Source organism: Cydia splendana, chromosome 8 (assembly GCF_910591565.1).
Source record: "Cydia splendana chromosome 8, ilCydSple1.2, whole genome shotgun sequence".
Taxonomy (NCBI): domain Eukaryota; kingdom Metazoa; phylum Arthropoda; class Insecta; order Lepidoptera; family Tortricidae; genus Cydia; species Cydia splendana.
The window spans coordinates 3,936,046-3,960,298 of record NC_085967.1 but is presented as its reverse complement, the minus strand read 5'-3'; the positions used below and the strand labels follow the sequence as shown (position 1 = coordinate 3,960,298).

At 37.7% G+C, this 24,253-nt stretch overlaps 1 protein-coding gene across 2 annotated transcripts in view; it reads left to right on the top strand.

Annotated features, from left to right (window-relative positions):
* The first annotated feature begins 10,483 nt into the window (after positions 1-10,483).
* LOC134792716 (CD63 antigen-like) overlaps positions 10,484-24,253 on the top strand; it is a 32,138-nt gene continuing 18,368 nt past the window's right edge. Inside the window, exon 1 of one of the 2 annotated variants that reach the window (XM_063764015.1) lies at positions 10,484-10,653. In XM_063764015.1, the coding sequence (XP_063620085.1) occupies positions 10,594-10,653 (60 nt within the window). In that variant the 5' untranslated portion in view covers positions 10,484-10,593. The remainder of the gene's footprint in view (positions 10,654-24,253) is intronic. The other variant, XM_063764016.1, reaches the window with a different exon arrangement.

Genomic DNA, 24,253 nt, shown 5'->3' with positions numbered 1-24,253 from the left:
CTTCTTTGATCTTAATACCCCGACCCTTCCAATTGGGCTGACTGATAATCGATTCCAGTGTTGCTATGAACAGCAGTGGTGATAGAGGGTTGCCCTGTCTTACTCCTCTACTGACCGGAAACCAAGGCCCAGGTGTCTCTAGTTTTACTCTACTCTTGCTGTTTTTGTATATACTCTTGATTACACAAATGTATTGATTTTCTACCTCTTGAGCTGTTAGAGTTCTCCATATGCTTTCATGTGATACGCAATCGAAAGCTTTTTGGTAATCAATAAATGCGATGTAGAGTGGTCTATTTCTCTCTCGGTATTTTTCTATGACAAGATCGATTGTATGTATATGATCAACAGTTGAGTAACCTCTTCTAAATCCGGCTTGTTCGATAGGTTGATGCGTCTCTAGTGTAGAGTTTAATCTCTTGTATATTATTGAGGAGAAGAGCTTGTAGATTGTAGGTAGCAGGCTTATTAGTCTGTAGTTCCCTATGTCATTTGGGTCGCCTTTTTTGTAAATGAGAATAAAGCAGGCCACTGACGAGCCTTCCAAATAGATGCCGTTACAATGGATTCATTCAAATGGACGGCATCCTAATATTAAACATTGTACGTTTTTGACATTCACGGACCGATTTTGGATTGCAGCCACGCTATTTGGACTGTTGGAAGGCTCGTCAGTGGCCACCTTAATGTCAGATTGAGACCATTGGGTGGGTGTTTCTCCAGTTTTAAAAACTGGATCTGTATAATAATCCAATTATTCAAAAACTAAAATCTAAATTTAACGTCTGGTACCAAGACGACGGAACCCTGGGAGGCGACCTCGAATCAGTACTGTCAGATCTCCCAACTATCAAATCAAAATTTGAAACAATTGGTCTAGAATTAAACTATAGCAAGTGTGAACTTTTTATTAACAACACCTCTTTAAATTTTTCGGATATAAAACCAAAATTTGATCTGCTTACACCAAACATTAAAATAACAGACAAAGACTCTCTTTGCCTCCTTGGGTCTCCTATCTTTGAAGAATCCTATTCGAAATTCGCATGCGATACTACCTCTAAATTTCAAACTTATGAAAGTCGTCTTCTCGAAATTAGTCCGCATTTCGCTTTATGTATTATCAAATTCTGCCTTTTCGTACCAAAATTAATGTATGTACTTCGCTGCTGCCCTTTTACAAAATTTCTAAATTTATTAACTCCTCTGGACGACTTGATAAAAACTAATTTGGAATCTATTTTGAACTTGCAGTTTAGCGAAGAGTCCTGGACCTAAGCATCCCTTCCCATTCGCCACGGTGGGTTAGGGATCCGCAAAATTTCAAGTGTGTCTACACCGGCGTTTTTATCTTCCGTTCATAGTTCAGCAACTCTCATAGGAAAAATCCTGAGGGCCTGTCCTCCAAACTATGAGATTACTGGCTTAACGGAGTCTAAAAACGCCTGGTCCATCGCCTGCCCGGGTAAGGATTTTCCCGAAAATCTAAATTCGCAAAGAGCTTGGGACGACATACAATGCAAAATTATTTATGACTGTCTTCTAAGCCGCAGCACAGGTTCTGCACGCGCCAGACTGCTAGCAGCCGGTTCCAGGGAGTCCGGCGCCTGGCTGCACGCCTTCCCGTCGGTGCATACCGGCACTTTCCTGGAGCCGCACACTCTGCGCGTTGCGGCCTGCCTGCGACTCGGCGTCCGGGTCTGTGCTCCACATAGGTGCCCCTGCGGCACTGACGTCGACGCCCTCGGACACCACGGGCTCTCCTGCCAAAGGAGCGCCGGCCGCTTCTCTAGACACGCCGCGCTTAACGATATTCTCCGCCGGTCTCTTGCCAGCGTCAACGTACCAGCTCTTCTCGAGCCTCCTGGCATTGTAAGAGATGATGGTAAGAGACCGGACGGAATGTCACTAGTTCCGCGGAAGATGGGGCGGGTGCTGGTGTGGGACGCCACCTGTGTGGACACCCTAGCCCCGTCTCATCTCCACGGCACTACTGCAAAAGCCGGCGCGGCGGCAGAGGCGGCCGAAAAATTAAAAAAGGCCAAATATAAGGGTCTCGGCCCCGAATACGATTTCGTACCTTTCGGTGTCGAGACCCTTGGCCCGTGGGGTCCGAACGCGTCTACGCTATTTAAGGATTTATCCAAAAGGATAGCAGACGCCACTGGTGATCGTAGAGCTGGCAGCTTCCTCGCACAAAGAATAAGTATTGCGATACAGCGGGGAAATGCTGCCAGCATCTACGGCACCATTCCGCAGGATAGTTTGTAATGATTTATTTTTAGATTAGTTTTATTTATTTTTAGATTTAGTTTTTAAGTTTTTAGGTTAGTTATTTTATTATGTTTTACTTATGGTATTATTTTGTTTCTAGGTATTAAGTTTGTATGCACTAATATTAAATAAAAGTTATAGCTTAATTTAATTGGCATCCAATGTTATTATGGAATAATATTAACATCAATAAATTGCTCTGATAGTTAGATGAGGATAATATGTACCTAATAACTATTCGTAAGCGCTTGTTCCTAGGCCTACATGAATAAAGTATATTTTGACTTTGACTTTGTAGCTAACCTTATCTTTACTTCTCAAACTTTGAATGAGAATATTTTTATTCCTATTACTATTAGACCATAATTCTCAAAAACTGGTTACATATTATTTAACCAGTCAGGCGTTTATTTGAGAAAATCGTTGTCTCTTATTTCGGCGATGAAACCTACCTAACTAGGTACCTTAATATAAATTCTACGTGTGTTACCACGAAGATAATGTATGCAAGTTACGTAATCGGAAGTCACTTTACATCAAGCACAGTTTTAGCATGTTTCCTTCGCGTCTGATCGCCCAAACTCAGCATTGTCTCACCTACGCACTATAAATATTTACCATAGGCCTTCGATTGGAAAGTGGTCGGTTACCACTGTTATTCCGCTTCTAGCCGGATGAAGGCGAGCGTTAGCCTCAGTAGATTACAAGTAAGTACCTACACGTACGATGCATTAGTTAGGGCCACCCTACACTATCGTCTTTTGAGCGTCGGCTTGTAGTCAGCATGGAAAACGGCGTCACTGCGCGGCTGCGCCAACGTTGCGTCGAACAGCGGCATAGAGTTGACTCAAAGCCGTCGCTCGGGAGACGCTAATGTGGGGTGGTTCTTAGTAAAGCACTCTCACTGCTAGAGAGTCTCCGATGATAGCTAAGAAAGTGACCGTGGTAGGAAAAGTCAAAGGCGAAAGACCTATAGGCATCCCATCAACTAAATGGTCTGACCAAGTTAAGAAGACCACCTCAAGCAAACTCCATCAAGCGGTGAGGTCTACGGGAGACGGAGACCGATGGAGACAAATCACAGGAACTACATCAACAGAAACCAATTGGTCACGATGCTCAGTAATGAGGGGCCGACAAAGAAGAGAGGTATACAGAAAGTACGGGGTTGCACAGTCTCGAGCAGTAATATCTTAGATGACACACTTCTACGGCTCTACGAACGGATTATGTCAGATATTTTTGAGAGTTTTGTTGAGGAGGAAAGTATTGCAGCATTTGCAGCTAACTGGTGTATGATTCAAACGCTTGGTAAGCGATAGGAACACAGTAACCACGTCCGTCGCCTTCGGCTGTTTACTTACCACTTTCTCGAATAGGTTTGCACTACCTTTTTTGTATGAGTTGTGTAAGCGCACCAACCATATTAGCTCTGCAATAAGCATTAAACACATTTAATGGTTTTGCAGGGCAAATATGGTTTAAAATGACTTTTTGAAGTTTTTGAGCAATATAAATATGTAAGTACGATCTTAGGTAATTCTCAAATGAATTTAATTGAATGAAATTAATGAACGACTACAAATAGAGTAGATAGTGTCAAAGATGATGTACTCGTAAATATCTAAGTAATTGTAATTCGTAAGCTAAATACCTTAATTGAAACTTATTACCGTATAATCAGGTAGGTAACTAATATAATCCTTAAGTACAACTACCTATGGTCCAGTTTTTAACGTTGATTCTTAACGATCCTTTACGATTTGTAATACTCGTTACATTTATTTTGGAGCTTAGATACATTAATGCTCTTTCTATATACTTAAAATAATTTGAAAAATACTTACCTATATACATATTTTACTGGAACTTGAATTTAGACCATAGTTGGGCATTTTCACTTAAAAGTGTACCATTTACTTATTTTCGAAAATCCATTAACTTTTGGGTTATTTAAAAAGAAAAAAAATTACCCAAAAAGAAGTCAGTTTTGTAACGCATTTTCAAATACATTTTGTATGAACCGTTACAAAACTGACACCCAAAATTTGTATGAAAAACTGGGGACACTTTTTTTCTGTGTCTCATTTAGGTACTCGTGATTCTGAGTCTAAATAACCCAAGAGTTGATGATTTTTCGAAAAAAGTAAATTTTAGGTCTACCATTTTTTCTGAAAACCCCTAGTTGTAAGTTGTGGACTAAAGTTACCTGATTTTACGGTAAGTACTCCAATAGTCACACAAACGTTGTCACATAGTGTTATATTAACTTTCAAGTTACTATTGTTGTAAAGCCATGGCAATGAGCAAGGGCTACGGCATTGGCCCAGCGAGTTTAACTTTCTCTGGTCGCCAAATAAGGTCGGTGGTCGCGACCACTTTTTGCCGATCGAAAGCTAAAAATTGAGAATGCTGTTTGCCCGCGAATGAACTGTGATTTATGGCTTTACTGTAGAAAAGGTTGAACATGGTGATGTTAGGATAATTTACCCAAAGTTTCTAAGTAGGTATGTACCTACTTTATTATAATAAGCAGACATCGTAAATTTTATAGCATTTTCGGTGCAGCGGAGTGGTGTTAACGGAATTGGTATAAACAATTTCAACCCTAATGATTACCTAATTAGCGTTAATTACGTTAATATTAACCTAAATTTATCATTTCAGTTGGAATTATCTATACCAATTCCGTTAACACCACTCCGCTGCACCATAAATGCTATAAAATTTACGATGTCTGAATCAATAAGAATGATTCGTACTATGATATTTTACGGGATCGGCTTAATTGTAAGTTTGAGATACGACTGCAAACTGCACCTAATTACCTACATATATATTCTTTGAAATAAATCGAATTAATTTCGGTTTATAGAAACTTTATTGTCTAAGAAATTACAGGAATTTCACTTAAAAAGACAACTTATAAATAGCTAACTTAAAATAATTATAAGTTACACAATAAGCAAGCACTTATGATTATGACTTATGACAATGTTTAACACTAAACAGTTGCATTTTGATTTAAGTTAATGATTCAAACACACAAAATAAAACTAAGATTTGACCCTAATGGTCTTAACATAAGGTTTAGATTTAATTGGTTAGTAACAGGAACATGCGAGGGTATCTTTTTTTGTTCGACTCATGGCTAACTTACCAAACAATATCCTGGATTTCATTAACACACATTAATGTATCTACCTAAATTACGGTTAAATCAAGGTACCTAAATGAAACATAAATGATGGAATATATTTTCCTGTCCATTTCATTAGAGCAGGGGTCTCCAAACTTTTTTACAGGCGCCGGGGCGGGGCGGAGGGGTATCTGGTTGCTGCTGTTAGGGCTGAACGCTTTGGGTGTCGGCGGGCCGGATTGGAACGCGTCGCGGGCCGGATTTGGCCCGCGGGCCGGAGTTTGGAGAGCCCTGCATTAGAGCATCATATAGGTACCTATTTGCAATTAAATACTAATGGCTATAGACGTCGGATTATACATATACCGGATACTCGTATATTACCTATGTAATTTTCTCAAATAAGATCGGAAATGTTCACCTTATTGTAATGAAATAGTACTTAAGTACTTATAGTTCGTTTTTTTAGCATTAGACAGAACTTGAAAGAAGGTAAGCGATCTTGGCATGTCTTTTAATTGAAAAACGCTTTTTAAAAATCAGTAACTATTACTTATGAAAGCAGAAGAATATTATAACAAATTAGTCACGGATATTTTAAGAGATAATACATTACATTAAAACAATTAACTTTGAAGTGTAATTAAGGAACCTTTGTATATCATTTTTTTGTTTTCATTTACCGAACAAAAAAAAATATTATAATTTATTTTTAAAATAATCACCCCTATTATGTACCTGTTGTAGATGTTTAACACTCTGTCATGTCACGTCACGTCAAGTTTAAAGAGGTTCTAGAATGTCTAAAGAGGTCTCATTTAATTATCTTATTAACAGGGTGTTTTAACGTAGCAAATTTGTTTCCTAGTTTCCTCCAAAAAAACATAACAAAACCAATGATGTTTCATACTTAAATGTACTCCGAGAACCCAGTACTATCAGCTATAAAAATATCCGTGACTAATTTGTTAGCGCCTTATATAAAAGATCGTATTAGATTCATAATTGTTACATATTTGCCGTAGCTTATTTTTAAAATGTGTTTTTCAATTAAAAGACACATCAAGATTGTTTACCTTATTTCTAATGCTAAAAAAACGAACTATATTTACGGGAAGTTCTTCATTATTTACAAACTGGAGTAAAAAAAACCTAAATCATTACTGTGCTGTTAGCGGTCGGGAAGGTGTAAATTAGAGATGCCCCGAATAGTGAATTTGGCCGAATACCGAATATTCGGCCCCTCTCTCGGCCGAATACCGAATATTCGGCGACCGAATATTCGGCATGACATGCGAACATTTTGAGTCACAATTATTATGAAAACTGTTCACCAACAAAGCACAACGTTTGCTAAGATATATTTTATGTTGAACAGAATTAATGAATGTAGTTAGAGTCAATCAAATCAGACCCATGATAAAAATAAAATATTTTGTAACCAACAAATGCTCAAAAACGTGCCTTCGTATTTAACTACTTTCCAATAATACATTTTAAATATGAAATATACCTAAGTAGTTTTTGATTATTTTTTGTGTAATTTTTCTTTTTAGGTAGGTGCAACAGATATTCGTTATTCGGCCGAATAGCGAATATTCGGCAAAGTGGGCGAATAGGCCGAATACCGAATAGTTGCCGAATATTCGTGGCATCTCTAATGTAAATCCATTAGGTACTGACTTTCCAACCTTTTCATCCATTTTGACCAAGAAAAATCAATGCAAGCAAGCAAAGTAAGATGTCATAACGAGAAGTAATATTAAGTAGAGTTAGACGTTAGACCTAGCAATGTACAAATTGCAGAACATTGACAAAAAGCGGAAACGTTCTCGAGAATGTTCTCAGAACATTCTGCAACATGGAAAATTGTTCCGCCATCTTGGATTTATTCCAAAAAAAAATTTTTGTCATAGGAATCTAGAGGCCTCTATCTCCCGCCATGCCAAATCTCAGCGCGCTCGGACCAACTTGATTTTTTTTTAAAGTCGGCCATTTTGATTTTTTTGAATGCAGTTTGTTTTCTCTCGGGGCCCTCTATGACATTTGGTCGAGCACCCCCCACCTATCACGCACCGTTTAAAAGTTGCCATACAAAATAGAAGTGGCCAGTTTTCCCGCAATTGTAGCATTTTTCCAAAAAAAAAATGTTCATAGGTATCTAGGGGACCCCGAGATTCCGTGACCAAAATCAGCGCGCTAGGACAAACTTGAAAAAATTAAAAAAAAAGTCGGCCATATTGAAAAAAACATGGCCGCGTCAAAAACTGCCAGGGTCCCTCTATGACATTTGGTCGAGCACCCCCCATCTAGGTCTGACCGTTTGGCCGGGCCGTCATACATTTTTCTGACCGGAAGCGGTAGACCAAAAGTCGGAATTTTTTGGGGGTAAGGATACTACACCTAAACTATCGTGAATATTCATGGTATAAACTACGATAAATAAATACATTCTTGTTCTCGAGAACATTCTAGGAAGTTACCGAGAAATTCTCATGTGGAAAGTTTCGCAACTTTGGAAAGTTCTCGTGCGTGCATTGCTAGTTAGACCCAAGAAAAGTCTGCAAAGATTTTGACAGCATAGGTAGGTACGTAGGTAAATTTGCAAGTGTCATTTATACATAGGTACCTACGTCATAATTTCATAAAAGTTTGACGTTTGAAATAACACTTGCACTGCCTGTGCTATCAAAATCGTTGAAAACTTTTCTTGGTCTAACTCTATTTCCATAGAAATATGACATTAATGATGATGACATTACCAAACTTTGTCATTGCAAATGCCCTGCAGAATTAGTTTGATCCGAAGTCCGACTCTATATCCAAAGACTTGGTTCCATGGTGAATTGGTGACCCAGTGTTCTATGCTGACTAGAAATATTGCGTTTTCAGCCAGCCTAAATAATTATTAAACCAAATTGGAAACTGTCAAGCGGACAATTTGAGTATGTAATGGAGTGTGCTTTAATTCGTCTAGACCGCGACATTATTATGCGAGTCGCGCCTAGCTCAAAATACAAAATGGCGGCCATTATAATTGAAGGCACTTGAAAACCGGGTCGGCAGCCTTGTATTTTATTGCTTATTAATTTCTTTAGTAACAAGTCTTCCATAGTCAATTCCACCCGCCTTGTCACCTCCTTAGGGGATAATTTCTGTAATAAAAACTATCCTGCCCTTTCCTAACCAAATTTCATCTTCATCTTAATCGGTCCAATACAGAGGTAACAGAGAGTCAAAAAATCCTCAAAAACCCCTCACGAAATTAATGGACGGGCCCCTAAATACAAATAGTAGTGCTGCTTCTGGTACTAAATAACTACATAACTGCAACAGAGTTTAATATAAAAACATAAAAATTCATGTAAGTAAATATACTATTTTATATGAAGATAAATAAATTTATATGTACCTGTCAATATCAGAGGTCTTGTGATTTATAGGGTAAAATACCCAATAATTGGGTCCATATTTCCCACTATTGCCGCTAGAATTGGCTTGAGATCAACTTGATAGTGTTAATAATCGGATCAGTGCAATGTAATTTAGTAATTTTTGCAGTTCTAAAACCTCTAATCTGTCCTCGAAATTTCGAAAACCACTCATCCTGCATTGTGTGAAAAGTATTAAATTGATGTCGCTGCATTGTGTCGATAAGTATATCTCACACCCTGCCAACTAACCAACAAACTTCATTCATCTATATCTACAATATTCAATTCACTCGGACTAAAAGTATTTACCGTGATCCTGTCTGGCTTTCCTCCCCTCCCCAAGTAACCAAGGGAGCATGACTAACTTCAGCGAACTCTTATCACAACCATGTCTTCACTGGAATGTCAACTTTATTTATAGAAACGTCGAAATCGCTTGGGGTTATAATCGAGTGAGAGAGCTTGGAGAAGTTATCCTTTGAAAATATTCAGCATTCCGAGCATCTGATCATAACAAGAAAGAAAGCATCATAACGGGCCATTCATTGTCGAGCATGTTCGGTCGATTTATTCAATTGCATGAGGGCTACAGGACTTATAGTTTTATACAGATGGGGATTACTTAGTCTTCAGGCATATTTTGTTTACGCTTGCGTGGGTTTGCACTTAATTAACTTACTGGCAGTTTAAGTGTTTAGGGATCATCCATTAATTACGTCACACGAATTTCTAGGTTTTTTTACCCCTCCCCCCTCCTTGTCACACTTGGTCACATTTTGCAAATCCCTCCCCACCTGGTGTGACGTCACATTTTAGGCAATTTTGTTTTCAACGAAATCGGTAATAGTAACTCGGCATTTTTTTTTTATTGAAATTGAAATTGAAAATATTTATTTCAGATTTGCATCCATATTTGTTAGTATAACTTAGGAACTAATATTAATGAAAAAATATTTTTGGTAAAAGAAATATTAGTAATTTTATAACACAAAACCAATTAGGAACGAAAATTACTTCCAAAAACTCATTATTTAACTGTACAGCGAATAAAAAAATATAAATCAATTTTCGGTTACTGATGAAGTTAAAGTGACGTCACAATGTTTGTGACTCCCCCCCTCCCCCATGTCACAACATGTCACATTTTCTTGACCCCTCCCACCCCCTAAACGTGTGACGTAATTAATGGATGACCCCTTATCAGAAAATTCGACACAATTAAATTAGCATCAGAAGCAAAAAGTAGGTAGTATTAGTACCTATTGTAGTACCCAACTTGGTTCATGGAACACTTATGGGAGTTATGAGATCACTTCGGCGCTGTTCATCTGTCAGACCGCCACAATTTTTGTTAGGTTTATCGAATCGGTCTTCTAAAACTGGTTATTGCTTTAAGTTGGTCCTCATTTCATAATCGACATAACATTAGAAGCGAACCTTATCTTAGCTTTGAACAAAAACTTGTTGCATAATAGTGTGGCATCTGGTAATAGAAGTTGTAGATTGCATCGCACGCGAGATGAGATAATGCAAGCCAGGGGGCTTTTTGTCGACGAACATGTTCGACGATGAATAGCGTGTACCTGCGAGCGCGCGGGGCGGGGTGAGGGGGCAGGGGGCGAGCGGCGGCCATCGCGATCCTCACAGAGTCTCCGACGCCAACCCGAGTAAGCTGCGTCCCGTCAGCGCACCAAGTAAACAACCGCGAGTGTGTGAAGTTTTGTGATAACCAAAACAGTGTCCAACATGGGTTGTGGTACGAGTTTTGTGAAATATGTGCTGTTCTTCTTCAACTTGCTATTCGCGGTGAGTGAGAACCGGTTTTTGGTTCCGGTCCGTGGTCAACCAACAGCCCTGTGACGTGGCCATACCTGTGGAGCCATTAAGGTTCGGAGGTTTACCCGATGTTGCGTCAGTTTTACAATTTGAACGTAACGCTCGCTCGGATTCGATTGTCCGAGAGATAACAAAACGTTGAAACAAAAGGATGCTCTAAAGAAAAATCGTAAACGAGTTTTTTGTTTTTAAGCAACAATGTTACAAGCTCCATTTACTTTAAGGTCCTCTCAGGTACTTCATTATTTTCATTACGATGTTTTTTACTACACAACTATTCGCATTAGCGTGGGTAGTACGACATAAAAATAGGCACTTAAATAATCTGTAGGTACCTATTATTGCAAAACATCTCAATTACTAATACTTACTTATTTACAAAAAAATATATTCTAATCACCAAAAAAGTGAATAATATTATGTATTTATTTACTTTACTTGTGCTTACGGTTACGTTTGAAAACTGGATACGCCCATGATACGCCCAGTTCAAGATTCCTAAGTACCTACTAATATAAGTGCACCAATGTCCAATACCAAAATAGTAAAAGTAGTTTTTAATTAAATTTATCTCAATTTGTTAATAAAAATATAAAACAACTTTGATTCAAAGTGATATTTTCAAGTAAGGTAAATGCCCCAATGAACGTAACTCACTATTATAATAAATAATGAATGAACACGAAAGTATGAACCCTTCCACAAATAAAAACAATGTAGATTTTTTAAATAGGTATGACGAATATGTAGGTATAACAAAACAGTAAACTTAAGCCAAAATAATAAAATATTCCATTCTGAGATATACCTAACTGCCACAAGTTTAAAATGCAAATTGAATAATATCAGCGGAACGAAACTTTTTGCACCTGGCGCTCTTTTTTGGTCTCGAGAACACAATGGATCTGACCTTGAATCTCAACGTTGTTAGTTACTAGGCCCACTTTAGCTAAGAAACCATTCTTATTATTCTATTAAGCGTAATAAGAGTAGGAAATATTTTTTTTACCGCTCCAAAAAGATACGCGTGAGCTAATTATTTTTATGTAGGTATTTGTCTTGAATTTAGGTTAAGTCCTATGAAAATACCCCTAAGTGACATTATAATAGCGCATCTATTTGAAACTTCACAAATATTAATCATAACCTGTCACTGTAATTGGATGACACACCTCTCACCCTAATCAAATTAACATAACGTCATTTCATTTATAATAATTATAATCATTGAGTAATTGTGCTTAAGAACTAGCCTTGAACAGATTTAAGTTATTTTTTCACAATAGGAACCTAAAGCAGACTACTTAATTCGAAAGTGCTCGAACAAAGAATATTTTGAATCTCGAATCTAAACAGACGCACGACGCACCTTTTGGCGCCAGCATAGGATCTTAAAAGATAAACATGTCCGGATGGACATGTTTATATTTTACCAATTTCCAGCGGATAAGTCATTGGTAATGCAGTGCAATATTATAAAAGGTGGATGTAAACCATGTGTGGCGTATGCATGGCATTTGAAAAGGGGAATACCAATGCATCATCACCTGCCGGCATGTGAAAAAACGCCATGTGTTCGAGATCGCGCGCCGGCCACACAATGGCAACTTACTGCTGAATGCAAGATGCTGAGAAAGGCGTGGAATTCATTAAAACATGCATAATTTCAATTCCAAGCATAAAACATGTATTAATAGCAAACAATTTACTGAAAAAAAGCAAGACAATTTTGTTTTTGATAACATCATCCATATTTATAATTTTGCAAAAATGCTCTTCAAAATATTGGAAACTCACTTACTGCCGGTAGGTACCTGTAGGTATACTCACTGATGGTGTGACACTCAAAGAGGAAAAGTAAACACCTTAATGTGCATTGATTGATGATAAATGTACTACAAATTAACGTATGTAGTTGAACACATATTTAATTAAGTACACAAACGGGTCTACCGCGATATAATTTCATTGTTTTTACCTTTGTGTAATTAAATATGTGTACAAAACGCGAGAGCTTAAAGTGTTATATGTAGTTGAAATCATTCAATTTTTGTTGTCCCGCAGCCTGATTGCCCCAATGTTCACTAATAGATACACAATTGATGAATTGAACTTACCTATCAATGGAGGGAGGTAGATAGATAATAGGTATTTTTACCCTACATTATTTCCTGTAGCAGGTAGTCCGACTAAGAACCTAACTTTACACCGACTTGAATAGGAAGTGAGGAAGTGCCATTATAAACATCATATTTTCGTAGAAATTTGACATCATTAATGATATTTCCACACTTTCAAATGCCATGCAGAGTTTCCTTTGTCCGACTCAACCTGATTTTCACGAGTGCTACATGATTCCGACTTTCCGACTACCTTATCAGTACGAAGTCGTTGCTTGTGCACTTGTTGTACCTTGTAAAATATTTGAGTTCCACAGCACCCAGCTCCCCTAACTGGGTCGCGGCTCGCGTGACCAAGCTCCCTTCGCCCTACAGGCAACAGGTAGCTACTCATTGAATAATTAATGTATCGTAACTCTCCGGTAATTTCCTCACCGTTTTCCTGTGGCTGAAATCATTTAATAGTAGAAACCACACTGGTGTTTGGCTATAGGTATCAATGATTCAGCTATTTATTGACGTTACTGGCTTAGTAATGGATCTCTGGTAATGGTCGGTGACATGCAACACAACAAAGGGTTGTAGGACTTAGTTGTACGTAGGGCTCACCCGCGTTATACCGGATCCAGTTACTGATTCACTTCTGAATGTCTTTGTAATCTAAAGTCTGTGCGGAAAGAGAAGAGTCGTAGATTGTATGGGAACCAATAAATTCTACGACTCTTCTCTTTCCGCACAGACTGTACCTACTAATCATTTGAGTGTTGACACAGGACTCCTTGGAAATTGTCTTGATAATTTTATAGATTATGTCTTTACATTTATATGTAAAGGGCAATCTCTTGACTGTCGAAAGAATCGTAAACTGCAAGATATATAGGTAATAATTTCGGTAAAGTAGAGTAGAGTACGAGGAAAACAAGCTTGAAATCATTGGCGATGCCAAAGATTTCTCACTCGAAGGTTGCTGTTATTAAGGCTACGACTTTCATACTGGATGCCCTTGTAGAAACTCTTTCAAGAAGTAGGTCAAGGAAGTATCCTCAGCTCGGAATATCCAAGGCTAGGACGCAGGATGTGAGACGTGACTTAGTTTCAAGGTTGTGCCGAGATTTTCCTGGCTATTATCCTTGTGGACTCTGACTATTTTATACGGTTAACTATCTGACTCTTAGCAGTCATTGTTTAAACAATGCGAATTTTCTTTCTTTGTTTTGTCCGGCCAAACAGATGCAATGATTCCAGCAACGTGCGGTCAAGAAATTTGATTTCTGTGTCATTTCGTCCTTTGTCATCACACATGAGTATAGGCTATCATATGTGACGTTCCACGGAAAAAGGTACCCTATGGCGGCCGGCGCTTACGTCGCATAGCGCCGCAATAATATTGGAGGGGCGTTAATAATAGCGTAAGCGCCAACCAACCGCCATAAGGTACCTTTACCCGTGGGACGTCACATATTGCCTGTTGCTGTGACAATGAACGAATTACGAAGTGACACAAAAATCAATGACTTGCTCGTAAGCTGCCGAATTGCACGAGTACCAATGGAATTCATTCATAAAGTGGCCACGCATTTTTGCAGCTAGGTAGGTACATGATATTTTTTCTTGATCATTGGTATGTAAAAATTGGTCCCGAAACTGCAATGGATAAAGCTACATACATGTAGACCTAGCTCAGTTCTCCCACGTGACCCCATCCCGTGACATCATCTCATAAACGAGCACTCTCAGACGCCCCACTGGCGCCGCCACTTAAGCTTCAGCTACCAGTACTTGTATAATCAACGTACTGATAGGATTTATTTCTTTTTCCAATTCTCTTTTAAACTAAGAGCCGCCAGTTCAAGTGGCACGTTGTTGTTTTTTGTGTTTAGTTAATAATATCTCAATTACACTCTTCTTTATATTATCGTATCGAGACACCGCCCAATAGTATCTTTTTTTCTAACAATTTTTTCCTCCGCTGAGATCCCTCTTATCAGTGACCTTTTTCTTGAAACCATTCACGATGACATCACTGTGTTCACTGTTCAAGCAGTCTTATTTACATTAGTAACACGTTCGCACACCACAAGCATAGCTTAAGGCTTCATAATTGCGGATGTTGCGTGTCGACCTTGTTGATTCGATTTTATACTTCATTTCACAATTACAACACATTTGTCTTGCAATTTGAAGGCTCTTAGAATTGCAATATTCAAGCTACATGAATTTAATTCATAGATTTTTATAGGGTTATCCTCCTGTATCAGTCGTTAAGATTAATGGCATGTTTCTTATTGTATTTTTTATCGAATGACTTCATCGGCAGTTAATTCCGCCACAATGGCGCGGATCCTTGGCACCCTAATGAATATTTTAGACAATCCACTGCCATTTGTGTTTGTTGTTGTCCAGCTTTTTAAATACGATTGTTTCCTCTCAATGAAACAAGAAAGGGGTACAGCTCACTGCACCGTTCTGATCTTAGACCTCTGGTACAATTTTTGGTACATATGCCACAATCTGTTGAACTTTCTCTGTCCAAATTCAAGCACAAAACAACTGCCTGTGGGTCTCAGGAGGATAGGGTTGGATAAACATAGGTATAAACTGAATACAGATTACAGACATCATACACTAAAGAAAAAGTGACCAAATCCACCGGTGGTCGAGGTGGGAATCTGCGAAATGGATGGGGTGGCAGATCGAAAAAAAAAACATAAAATAATTTGATTTGTTCCCTAGTTGGATAGTAAGGTGTGTTGAGTTTTAAACTACAAGAGGCTTAGGGACTTAAAATAACTGTTCTCATGTTCCATTTGCGCCAGAATGAAATACCAAAGAAAAGTCAAACAGTTGGGTTTCAGATACAATCAAAAGATAAAAGACTAAAAGAAACAAAAGTAAAACACACGGAAACTCCAATATCCAGTTACGCATTAGTCGTGAGCTTGTGACCATGAAAGGGCTTAGAGATTACCGTGTCCGTGTCTCCTAGCTCTATAGGCCTGCCGCCCCCTCGTTCACGTGGCAGCCATTGTCGCCGGTCGACGACCCGCTTATGCAACGTTGAGACACCTGGAGTTATGTAACCGGGTCCGCTATTTTCTCTCATGCTAAGTTGATTGGCGTGAAATAATGTCAGTTTTCAATATACATAGCTTGTCACTGTCACATCCGGGAATAAAAGACAAATGAGCATCGACATTCTTCCCTTCCCAATTAGAAGAATTCCAAACTGGATCTACTTCTATCGGTGTGTCAATCTTAACAATACCCATTACGGCCTCAATTGGGACTTGTATCATTTAGTTCACAGCTAACTTAGCTCAATCAGTCGCTTCATTAAGCAGATAAAGAATGAATTTCCTACTCGTTTATTCGTGCCCTGGAAATAAGGTCAACACCATGATGGGTTGCTGACCGCGCGTTAGCTAACAACGAGCGTGCAGCGATCTATATTTAAAAATATACTCTTTCACCCGCATTTAGAGTCTATTTTTACTTGGCTGCAATATATCCCTGTGCATTCTGAGCTAAAGTGCTTACCGGTAACCAGTGGCTTTGCTGTAACATGCTATCATGTTGGCTGTAAAAGTGCAATAACAAAGGGCTTTAGAATGCGGTTTTGTAGAACTATAAAATGGCTCGTTGATCTGTAATTTGGTCTGTTTCCACAGACCACTTGGAGCGGTATTTAGATTTTTGCTATGGATATAATTTGTTAGCTGTCAACAGTGATATTTCTTCAACCAAATGTTACTGTTGACGGCTGACAGATCATATCCATAACAGTTTTATAACAAGGAATCGCAATCTCAACAGGCCTGCCGTTTAGCAGATTCTTCTGAGAAGCCACTAGTGTTATAAATAAGTATGCGAAACTCAAAATAGCAGACATTGGTGATTCGCATCTCAAACAAAAATATACTGTATGACATACTTCTCAAGCAAAAGTATATTGATGACATCTATTCCGTTTAATGTAAACATCCATAATGACCAAGTCCCGTCAGGTCAAGCGATCAATAAGAAACGATAGCATCACTATCGCTATACTTGGAAGTTTCAACGGACTCAGTGTAATAATAAGAAGACTTGATAGTAAAAAATAATTGTTCTCAATAGGTATTTAAACAAACGTGTTTATTTGAAATCGCGTAAAAGTAAAAACCTACGTTGCACGGTTGCATTATTAAACTTTTTACGCCAAAATATTTTAAAACGTTAACAAACATTTGAAAATAATAATACCTACTTTAACCCTTAGACGGACCAGGTTAAAAGATCTCCATAAAAAGAAAACAAAAAAAGATACTGTTAGGCAAAAATTACCTCTGGCATCTCGGTCATTTTTGCCTAACAGTATCTGATTGTGCCATATACAGGGTTAAATATGCTCAAAGTATAACATCATTCAATCTCAGTATCTTTCTGTCAGCTACAAAAATACATACCTATTCATTTGATACTAAGACTTTTTTAGGGTTCCGTACCCAAAGGGTAAAACGGGACCCTATTACTAAGACTTCGCTGTCCGTCCGTCCGTCCGTCCGTCTGTCTGTCACCAGGCTGTATCTCACGAACCGTGATAGCTAGACAGTTGAAATTTTCACAGATGATGTATTTCTGTTGCCGCTATAACAACAAATACTAAAAACAGAATAAAATAAAGATTTAAATGGGGCTCCCATACAACAAACGTGATTTTTGACCAAAGTTAAGCAACGTCGGGAGTGGTCAGTACTTGGATGGGTGACCGTTTTTTTTTTGCTTTTTTTTTCGGTTTTTTTTTTGCATTATGGTACGGAACCCTTCGTGCGCGAGTCCGACTCGCACTTGCCCGGTTTTTTCAAAGTGACATCACATGTTGGTTAAGTTGCTCAACGAGGATTACTCACAGCTGCGGTATCTGCGCAACGTATAATTACGCCAGTTATGCAAACGCGAGAACTGAACGTTACTGACGTTTTTAGAACTCGTATTAAAATATATCGTCCGCTCATGGGTGCGTTTACCCCACTTTAGTTGTTTTGATTTTTACTGCAAACTAATTCCGTTTATATGTGTTCCTCGTATTAAGGTGTTGCTTAATGGTGCATTTGCCCTACATTTGGGAATTTTAATGTAATTAATTATAATTTAATTTAGTTTTGTTTTGTTGCTAATGGAATTATTTTGGTGGGTTGGGTTGTTATTATTGCCATTTATCATGCGTGGGTTTGCACTCCAAGGTCGACAGTCGGTTTTTTGGGTGTTGATACTGGTTTTGGTAGGGAAACCCCCGAACTCTTGTCATAAATATTATATATTTTAATATAAGTTACATACTTAAGTATTAAATTTGTATTATTTACCTACGTTAAATAAACAACTTATAAAAAAAATGTTGCTGACACGTCCGGGGAAAGATTTTAAGATTTTTAAGCCAATAGGTTTTAGAAATTATTTTTAAAGGGTCGGCAACGCGCATGTAACACCTCTGGAGTTACAGGCCTCCATAGGCTACGGTGACTGCTTAGCATCAGGCCGGTCGTATGGGCTTTTCCGGCATCAGAAATTGTTTTTCAGACTTTTTAATGTTACTTTTGTGCCAATAATTACGCTTTAAAAAAATTGTGATATAGTAAAAGTTTAGTATTAACGGATATTTAAGGACTAGGTAATCTACTTAACTGACATACCTAATTACCTACAAATTTTGTTCCTCGGAGTGGCAGGATGACAAGACAGTCACTACTTAATCTACACATAATATGTATAAAATCTTTGAGCCCTTTTTACTTGTATGCCTACCATACAGCTTAACTGAGAGATGGATGCTCGGATGACTCATTCCAAAAGGGCATCTGTGTCTCGCAAAGGAGGGCGAGTAGTGATACAATAAATTAGGGTGCATTCCGTCACAGTAAGCTAAGAAAATGAGATTCCGAGGATACCTACTATACTATTTATTGATACATTTTGTGTGTTACGAAATAAGAGATGAAAAAGTCGAACGAAGCTAACTCAGTATGGCATTTGTAATGACAAAGTGTTGTAATGTCATCATTAATGTAACATTTCTATGTCTATACAAGTCGATGCAAAGTTAATTTAGGTGATGATACGTAAAAAAATGTTTATTTTTCGATCGTCAACATAACAACATCAACAATAATGTCAATACTATAAAATCTTTAAACAAAATATACGATAAGTAATAGGTACGTGGTTAATGGTAAAGTTATGTATCACTTTTCATTAATTACAATACTAATTACCATGATTGAAGATTGAATAAACTTGCTAGAATTAGGTACCTAGTACCTACGTCATTTGCTTTGAGATGAGTCCTTTACTTTTACGTTTTTTATCCGTAATGGAAAAAAACTATAGGAGTCATCCTAGGTCATCTATTCAATTAGTCATCGTACTAAGGTCGCGTAGGACTGGGTTTTCACCCATTGTATCTTGGGAAGTAGGCCCCATTGTGGTTGTGACTTTAACAATGACATTACATTGTAGAAACGTAGGGAAAACGAGTACGCATCTTCCGACTCTACAATAGTTATTTATTTTACAAGGGGGCAAAGTTGTTGTTTAACCGCTCGTGCTAATATTGATACCCGAGCAGGCAAAATATTCCAAAATTGAACCACGAGCGTAGCGAGTGGTTCGAAAAATGGAATCTTGAGCGTTGCGAGGGTTTCCAAGCACGAGGGTTAAACAAAATTTGCCCCCGAGTGAAACACAAAATTTTTCACCACGCCAACCCGAAGCAAATATTAAATGTAAAATATCAAACAAAATCAAACCAAATCAAATCCAAATGAATGTTATTAAATATTTATCATCCAAAATCATAATTTAAAAGTCGTTTCTACCAGCAAACATAAGAAAACAACTCAAAATTTGCATTGATTACTTTGCCTCACATGTGAATAAAATGCAACTTTGTTATCAGTTTTTGAACTGCAAAGCAAGCCTTTCTGAGCTGGTGTGGTGAAAACAGTCTTGTAAACGTGTATTTTGACATAAAGTGTCATTCTATATATGGAACTTGCTAACTATGTAAACAAACCGCCATATTGAAATTGTTTCTGAATGATGAATTTACTAATAGTGACTTTTGTTTACTTACATAGTTAGCAAGTTCCATAGAATGACACTCCATTGTTAATTGGGTGGATCAACTATTTCTTGTTGTTATGGCGCCATTCATTTATTACTTAAGACGATTTTTGCCAGTTTCTGTGTCCCTACCTCCCCTATGTAAGAAAAAATAAGAATAGCCCTCCCCCTCCCCCCTATATTACGTAAGAATCTAATGGAAATACTGTCCCGTCAGCCAGGCGACAATAACAGTATACTTAACTATAGTTCGTTAGAAAAACTCTTGTATACCAAGTTATATTATCGTGCTAGCCCATTGTGGAAAAGGGCTTATAACTATAGTCTGGCAAACCAAATTTGTCAGTAAATGTCTCTTCTTCTTACCATCCTGTTATTCCCTGCTGGGGTGTAGGGCTTGAATCTTTTTCCTCACTGACTGTCTTTTGTCAGTAAATAAGAACAAAAATACTATACTCAAACTCATCCCTTTCTTTTGGTTGCTATAGTATTGTAGCAGCGTAAAGACAGAGAACGTACGATTTCATCTAATATTTGAAATGACACAGTCCCTGGCCAAACTATATCACACAAGGGTTTTAAGAGTGACCCAGACGAGGGATAAGAAAAAGATTCACCCAAATAAGTAATTAATGTATCGCATAGGCTCCATAGCCGCCAAGTAGGCGCCGCAATGGCGCACACATGTAGACCATGTAGGTATGTAACGAAAGTAATGTGTAAAAGTTGCTAATAGATAATTCTACCAGCTTTCTCGGACTGTATACCTGCAGGCGTATTATGGATGGCTTTATCGATTTGATAAAATAACCGTCACTTTTGAACACCGTGGGATAGACAGTGACGGACACCGTTTTATCAGTCCTCGTAAGACCCACCATAGAAAGTTTTCCAATTTTTAATTTGAACCTTGTTCTATAAGTAAATTGGAACGAATATGTACATTTAGACTCACGAGGATAATTATCACACTGTCACGTAGACAAGAACGACCATCATATCCGTACTGCTTAACATAAAGAAACACGTGCGTAGGTATAGGTACCTACCAATCTGAGGGCCTACCGCGAACCACGTTTGACGTGTTGCCTCCCTGTCGCACTTGTAAATTCGTACGTAAGTGTGACAGGGAGGCAACACGTCGAACGTGCTTCGCGGTAGCCCCTCTGATCAAGCGTATCGCGTAGAAATCGACCCTATCCGAAACCCGTCCGTATTAAATCTGTCATCTAAACCTCCGAATTTCACCTATTAAACCACTTATAAATAAACCTTTACTATAGTGAAACTTTATTACAGCCAGATGTTAAAGTTCTTATATATTTATGACCTCTAAAATGCTATTTATAAATAATTTGGACGCTCACGATAGTATAATAACAAAACACAATTATGGCTCTGAACTTGATTGGTAAAAAAAGTAGTTATTGAAGGCTGGCCATATTATTATTGAAACCTTATACTAAAATGAATTCTGTTTATAGGTGGATAGAATTCATTTCTAGTTTAGGGTGGCCAGTCACTGGCGAATTACCCTACTTTTTAATAGTACCTAACTGCTGTTTTTGTTGAAATCAAAATCTCTATTGCCAAATATCGATAGAGTTGCACTGAGAGTCTGAGACTCATTATACACATATACAGATCGATTACTATACGTACACAAAACCTCCAGGGCAAATATTCATATTCATTCTACATATTCACTCAATTTCCATGCAGTTAACCTCTCAATTGGCGTAATTGTGTAAATTAACAAATGAGGGTGAAATACAGGTCAGGCCATTCAGTGCACTTTTCTCATTAGGGCGGCAAAGCTCTTCTTAATGACATTTAAAGTAATGGAACGCGCTTACTCATACTTACAGAAATACTATCTATGCACCTAACAAACATACCTAGCTTTAATAATTAATTATAATTAATTGCACACATGTTTGCAGCTCAATTTTAAAGTAGGTACTCGTAAAACAGATCCAAACTTGAATTAGGTATGTTTTGAATTAGTTTTATAATCACAATTTAATGACTATTTAGGAGACTCGAGGGTTTTTTTTATAAGAGCGATAGGGATACTTTTAGTTTTAATAGGCGTTTTAATAGGAGATGGAGATTCTTTTGCTCCAAAATTAAAAACGACCACCTAAGACCATAAAACTACAATTAGATCTTGTCAAGTATATACGTATTTAGGTGAATCAACTTTTTCTTGTCACTAGTTGCCATGGTTACGGTCTCCTGAGTCACTCTTAAAATACTAGTTATTTCCTATTTAAATGAACCAAACTTGATTTTTTTGTTAGTTATAAGGCCTTTCCATAATGGGACATCTACTAAGCACGTTTGTAGAACATGGTACAGCAGCTCTTCTAAGAAACTATGCTACTATAGTCTCCTCGCTGATGGGACAGAACAACAACAATAAATAGTTGATCGACCCATTTACACTAAAAGCATGCACACTGCCACATTTAGCAAAAATTTGACAACTGTTACTAAGGTAATACATGCAATTTTTGTAACGTACATATGTTACATAAACATGTTAATACCATCAAGTTGATTTTGAGTTGGTGGAGATGCTGGGTAAATTTGAATCATTTGATAAGTATAATTTTGTTGTTTGCGTTGCGTCGAAAGATAGATAACAAAATTAAACGATCATGTGTGGAAGCATATACGTCGTAGACTATTAAAATGAAATCTCAGAAAAACATGTCGTTTACAGCAAACAGTCAGTTTCTAAACAAGGTTAGACAAGGTGACTTTGATGATTGAATATTGCATTTAGCACATGCCCTCACGAAAATGTACGTAACAAGGATGGTCCCTGAAATCTAGTTACATTAATTTGATGTGTACCTTATATACCTTCTTCGAAAAGTTAGAAAGATGATACAGTTCAATATTTAAGAGCTGGGTGCTAGAACCGATACCTACAAATATAACCATTACAATAGTTATTACCAGACATCGTAAATTTTATAGCATTTTTGGTGAAGCGGGTATAGATAATTCCAACAGTAATGGTAAATTAAGGTTAATATTAACGTAATTACCGCTAATTAATCATTAGGGTTGAAATTGTTTATACCAATTCCGTTAACACCACTCCGCTGCACCGAAAATGCCATACAATTTACGATGTCTGGTTATTACAATTTTCTCCATCTATGCTACGTTTATGCTTTAAATTTTCGTCTAAACCTGCATACTGCGAATGCATGACATCAACCGCCGCGAATTGTGTTTGTATCGCCGCATGATTCACTGGCTGGACCATCACGTGGGCGACACAAGCCATCTAGCATTAAAAATAAAACAAGTGTCATTAAAAAATATCGCTTCATGCAATCGGGTCGTTACTAACACTACTTTTAAAGACAATTGTACTAGCTGACGTCAGTGTCATCGCTTAGCTATATTTAACTAATATTTTGATGGATTGAAAGTCTGACAAGTAAGTAGTAGGTACCGTAAAGGATGACTCACGTTAGACCGGGCCGTGTCCGGGTCGGGGCTTCCGGCGCATCGTTTTCTATGGAAAGCATCACCTGTTATGACATAGAAAAGTAAGCGCCGGAAGCTCCGGCCCGGACACGGCCCGGTCTAACGTCCTTAAAACTAACCAACTATTATCCAAAAGTAATTCGAATTCGAATATCCAGGTGTGAATATTGTTTATTGTTTATTGTCGTTTATTGCATACATGTACATTGATGCATATAAATTTAATACATGATGTTATACTTAATGTTAGGAAGCGTACGTGTTACCCTGTGAGGGTGTTACACTATTATTGTAGCTGTCTTACAATGTACTTAATCACTAATTTATATAGCAAACTTTTACTTAATTCTCTAATATCTTATTTTATTACATTTATAATAGTTTATTCAAATAAAATACAGTTATGTCCTTACATCTAGAAAAGTAGGTCAGATTAGTTAAATAATTAAGGTAATATTATTTAACGTCTTAGATCTGAGATAAAATATTTTCATAAAATGACGAAAAAACTCAGACAACATATTAAATTAGTGCCTATTGATACGCACGGACACTTGTCGAAATATGGGACAGTTTTAGTTTGGTACCTTAACGGTAAGCTAATTCCGAAAATGGACTGGGATTATGATGAAATTACGGGTGATTTACGGAATCACCCAATATTAGGAAGTTAATTGAAATTACCCAATCTCATTTTGAATCTATGTAATTAGCGTCATATTTTTATAAATAAAACAATTAGGAAATGCACCATTGTCTTGTGTCATTGCACTGTTATTCTCTTAATTGTAGTTCCTTCCTGTCTAGACGTCTAGCCTAGTCGGCTAGGGTACATCCTA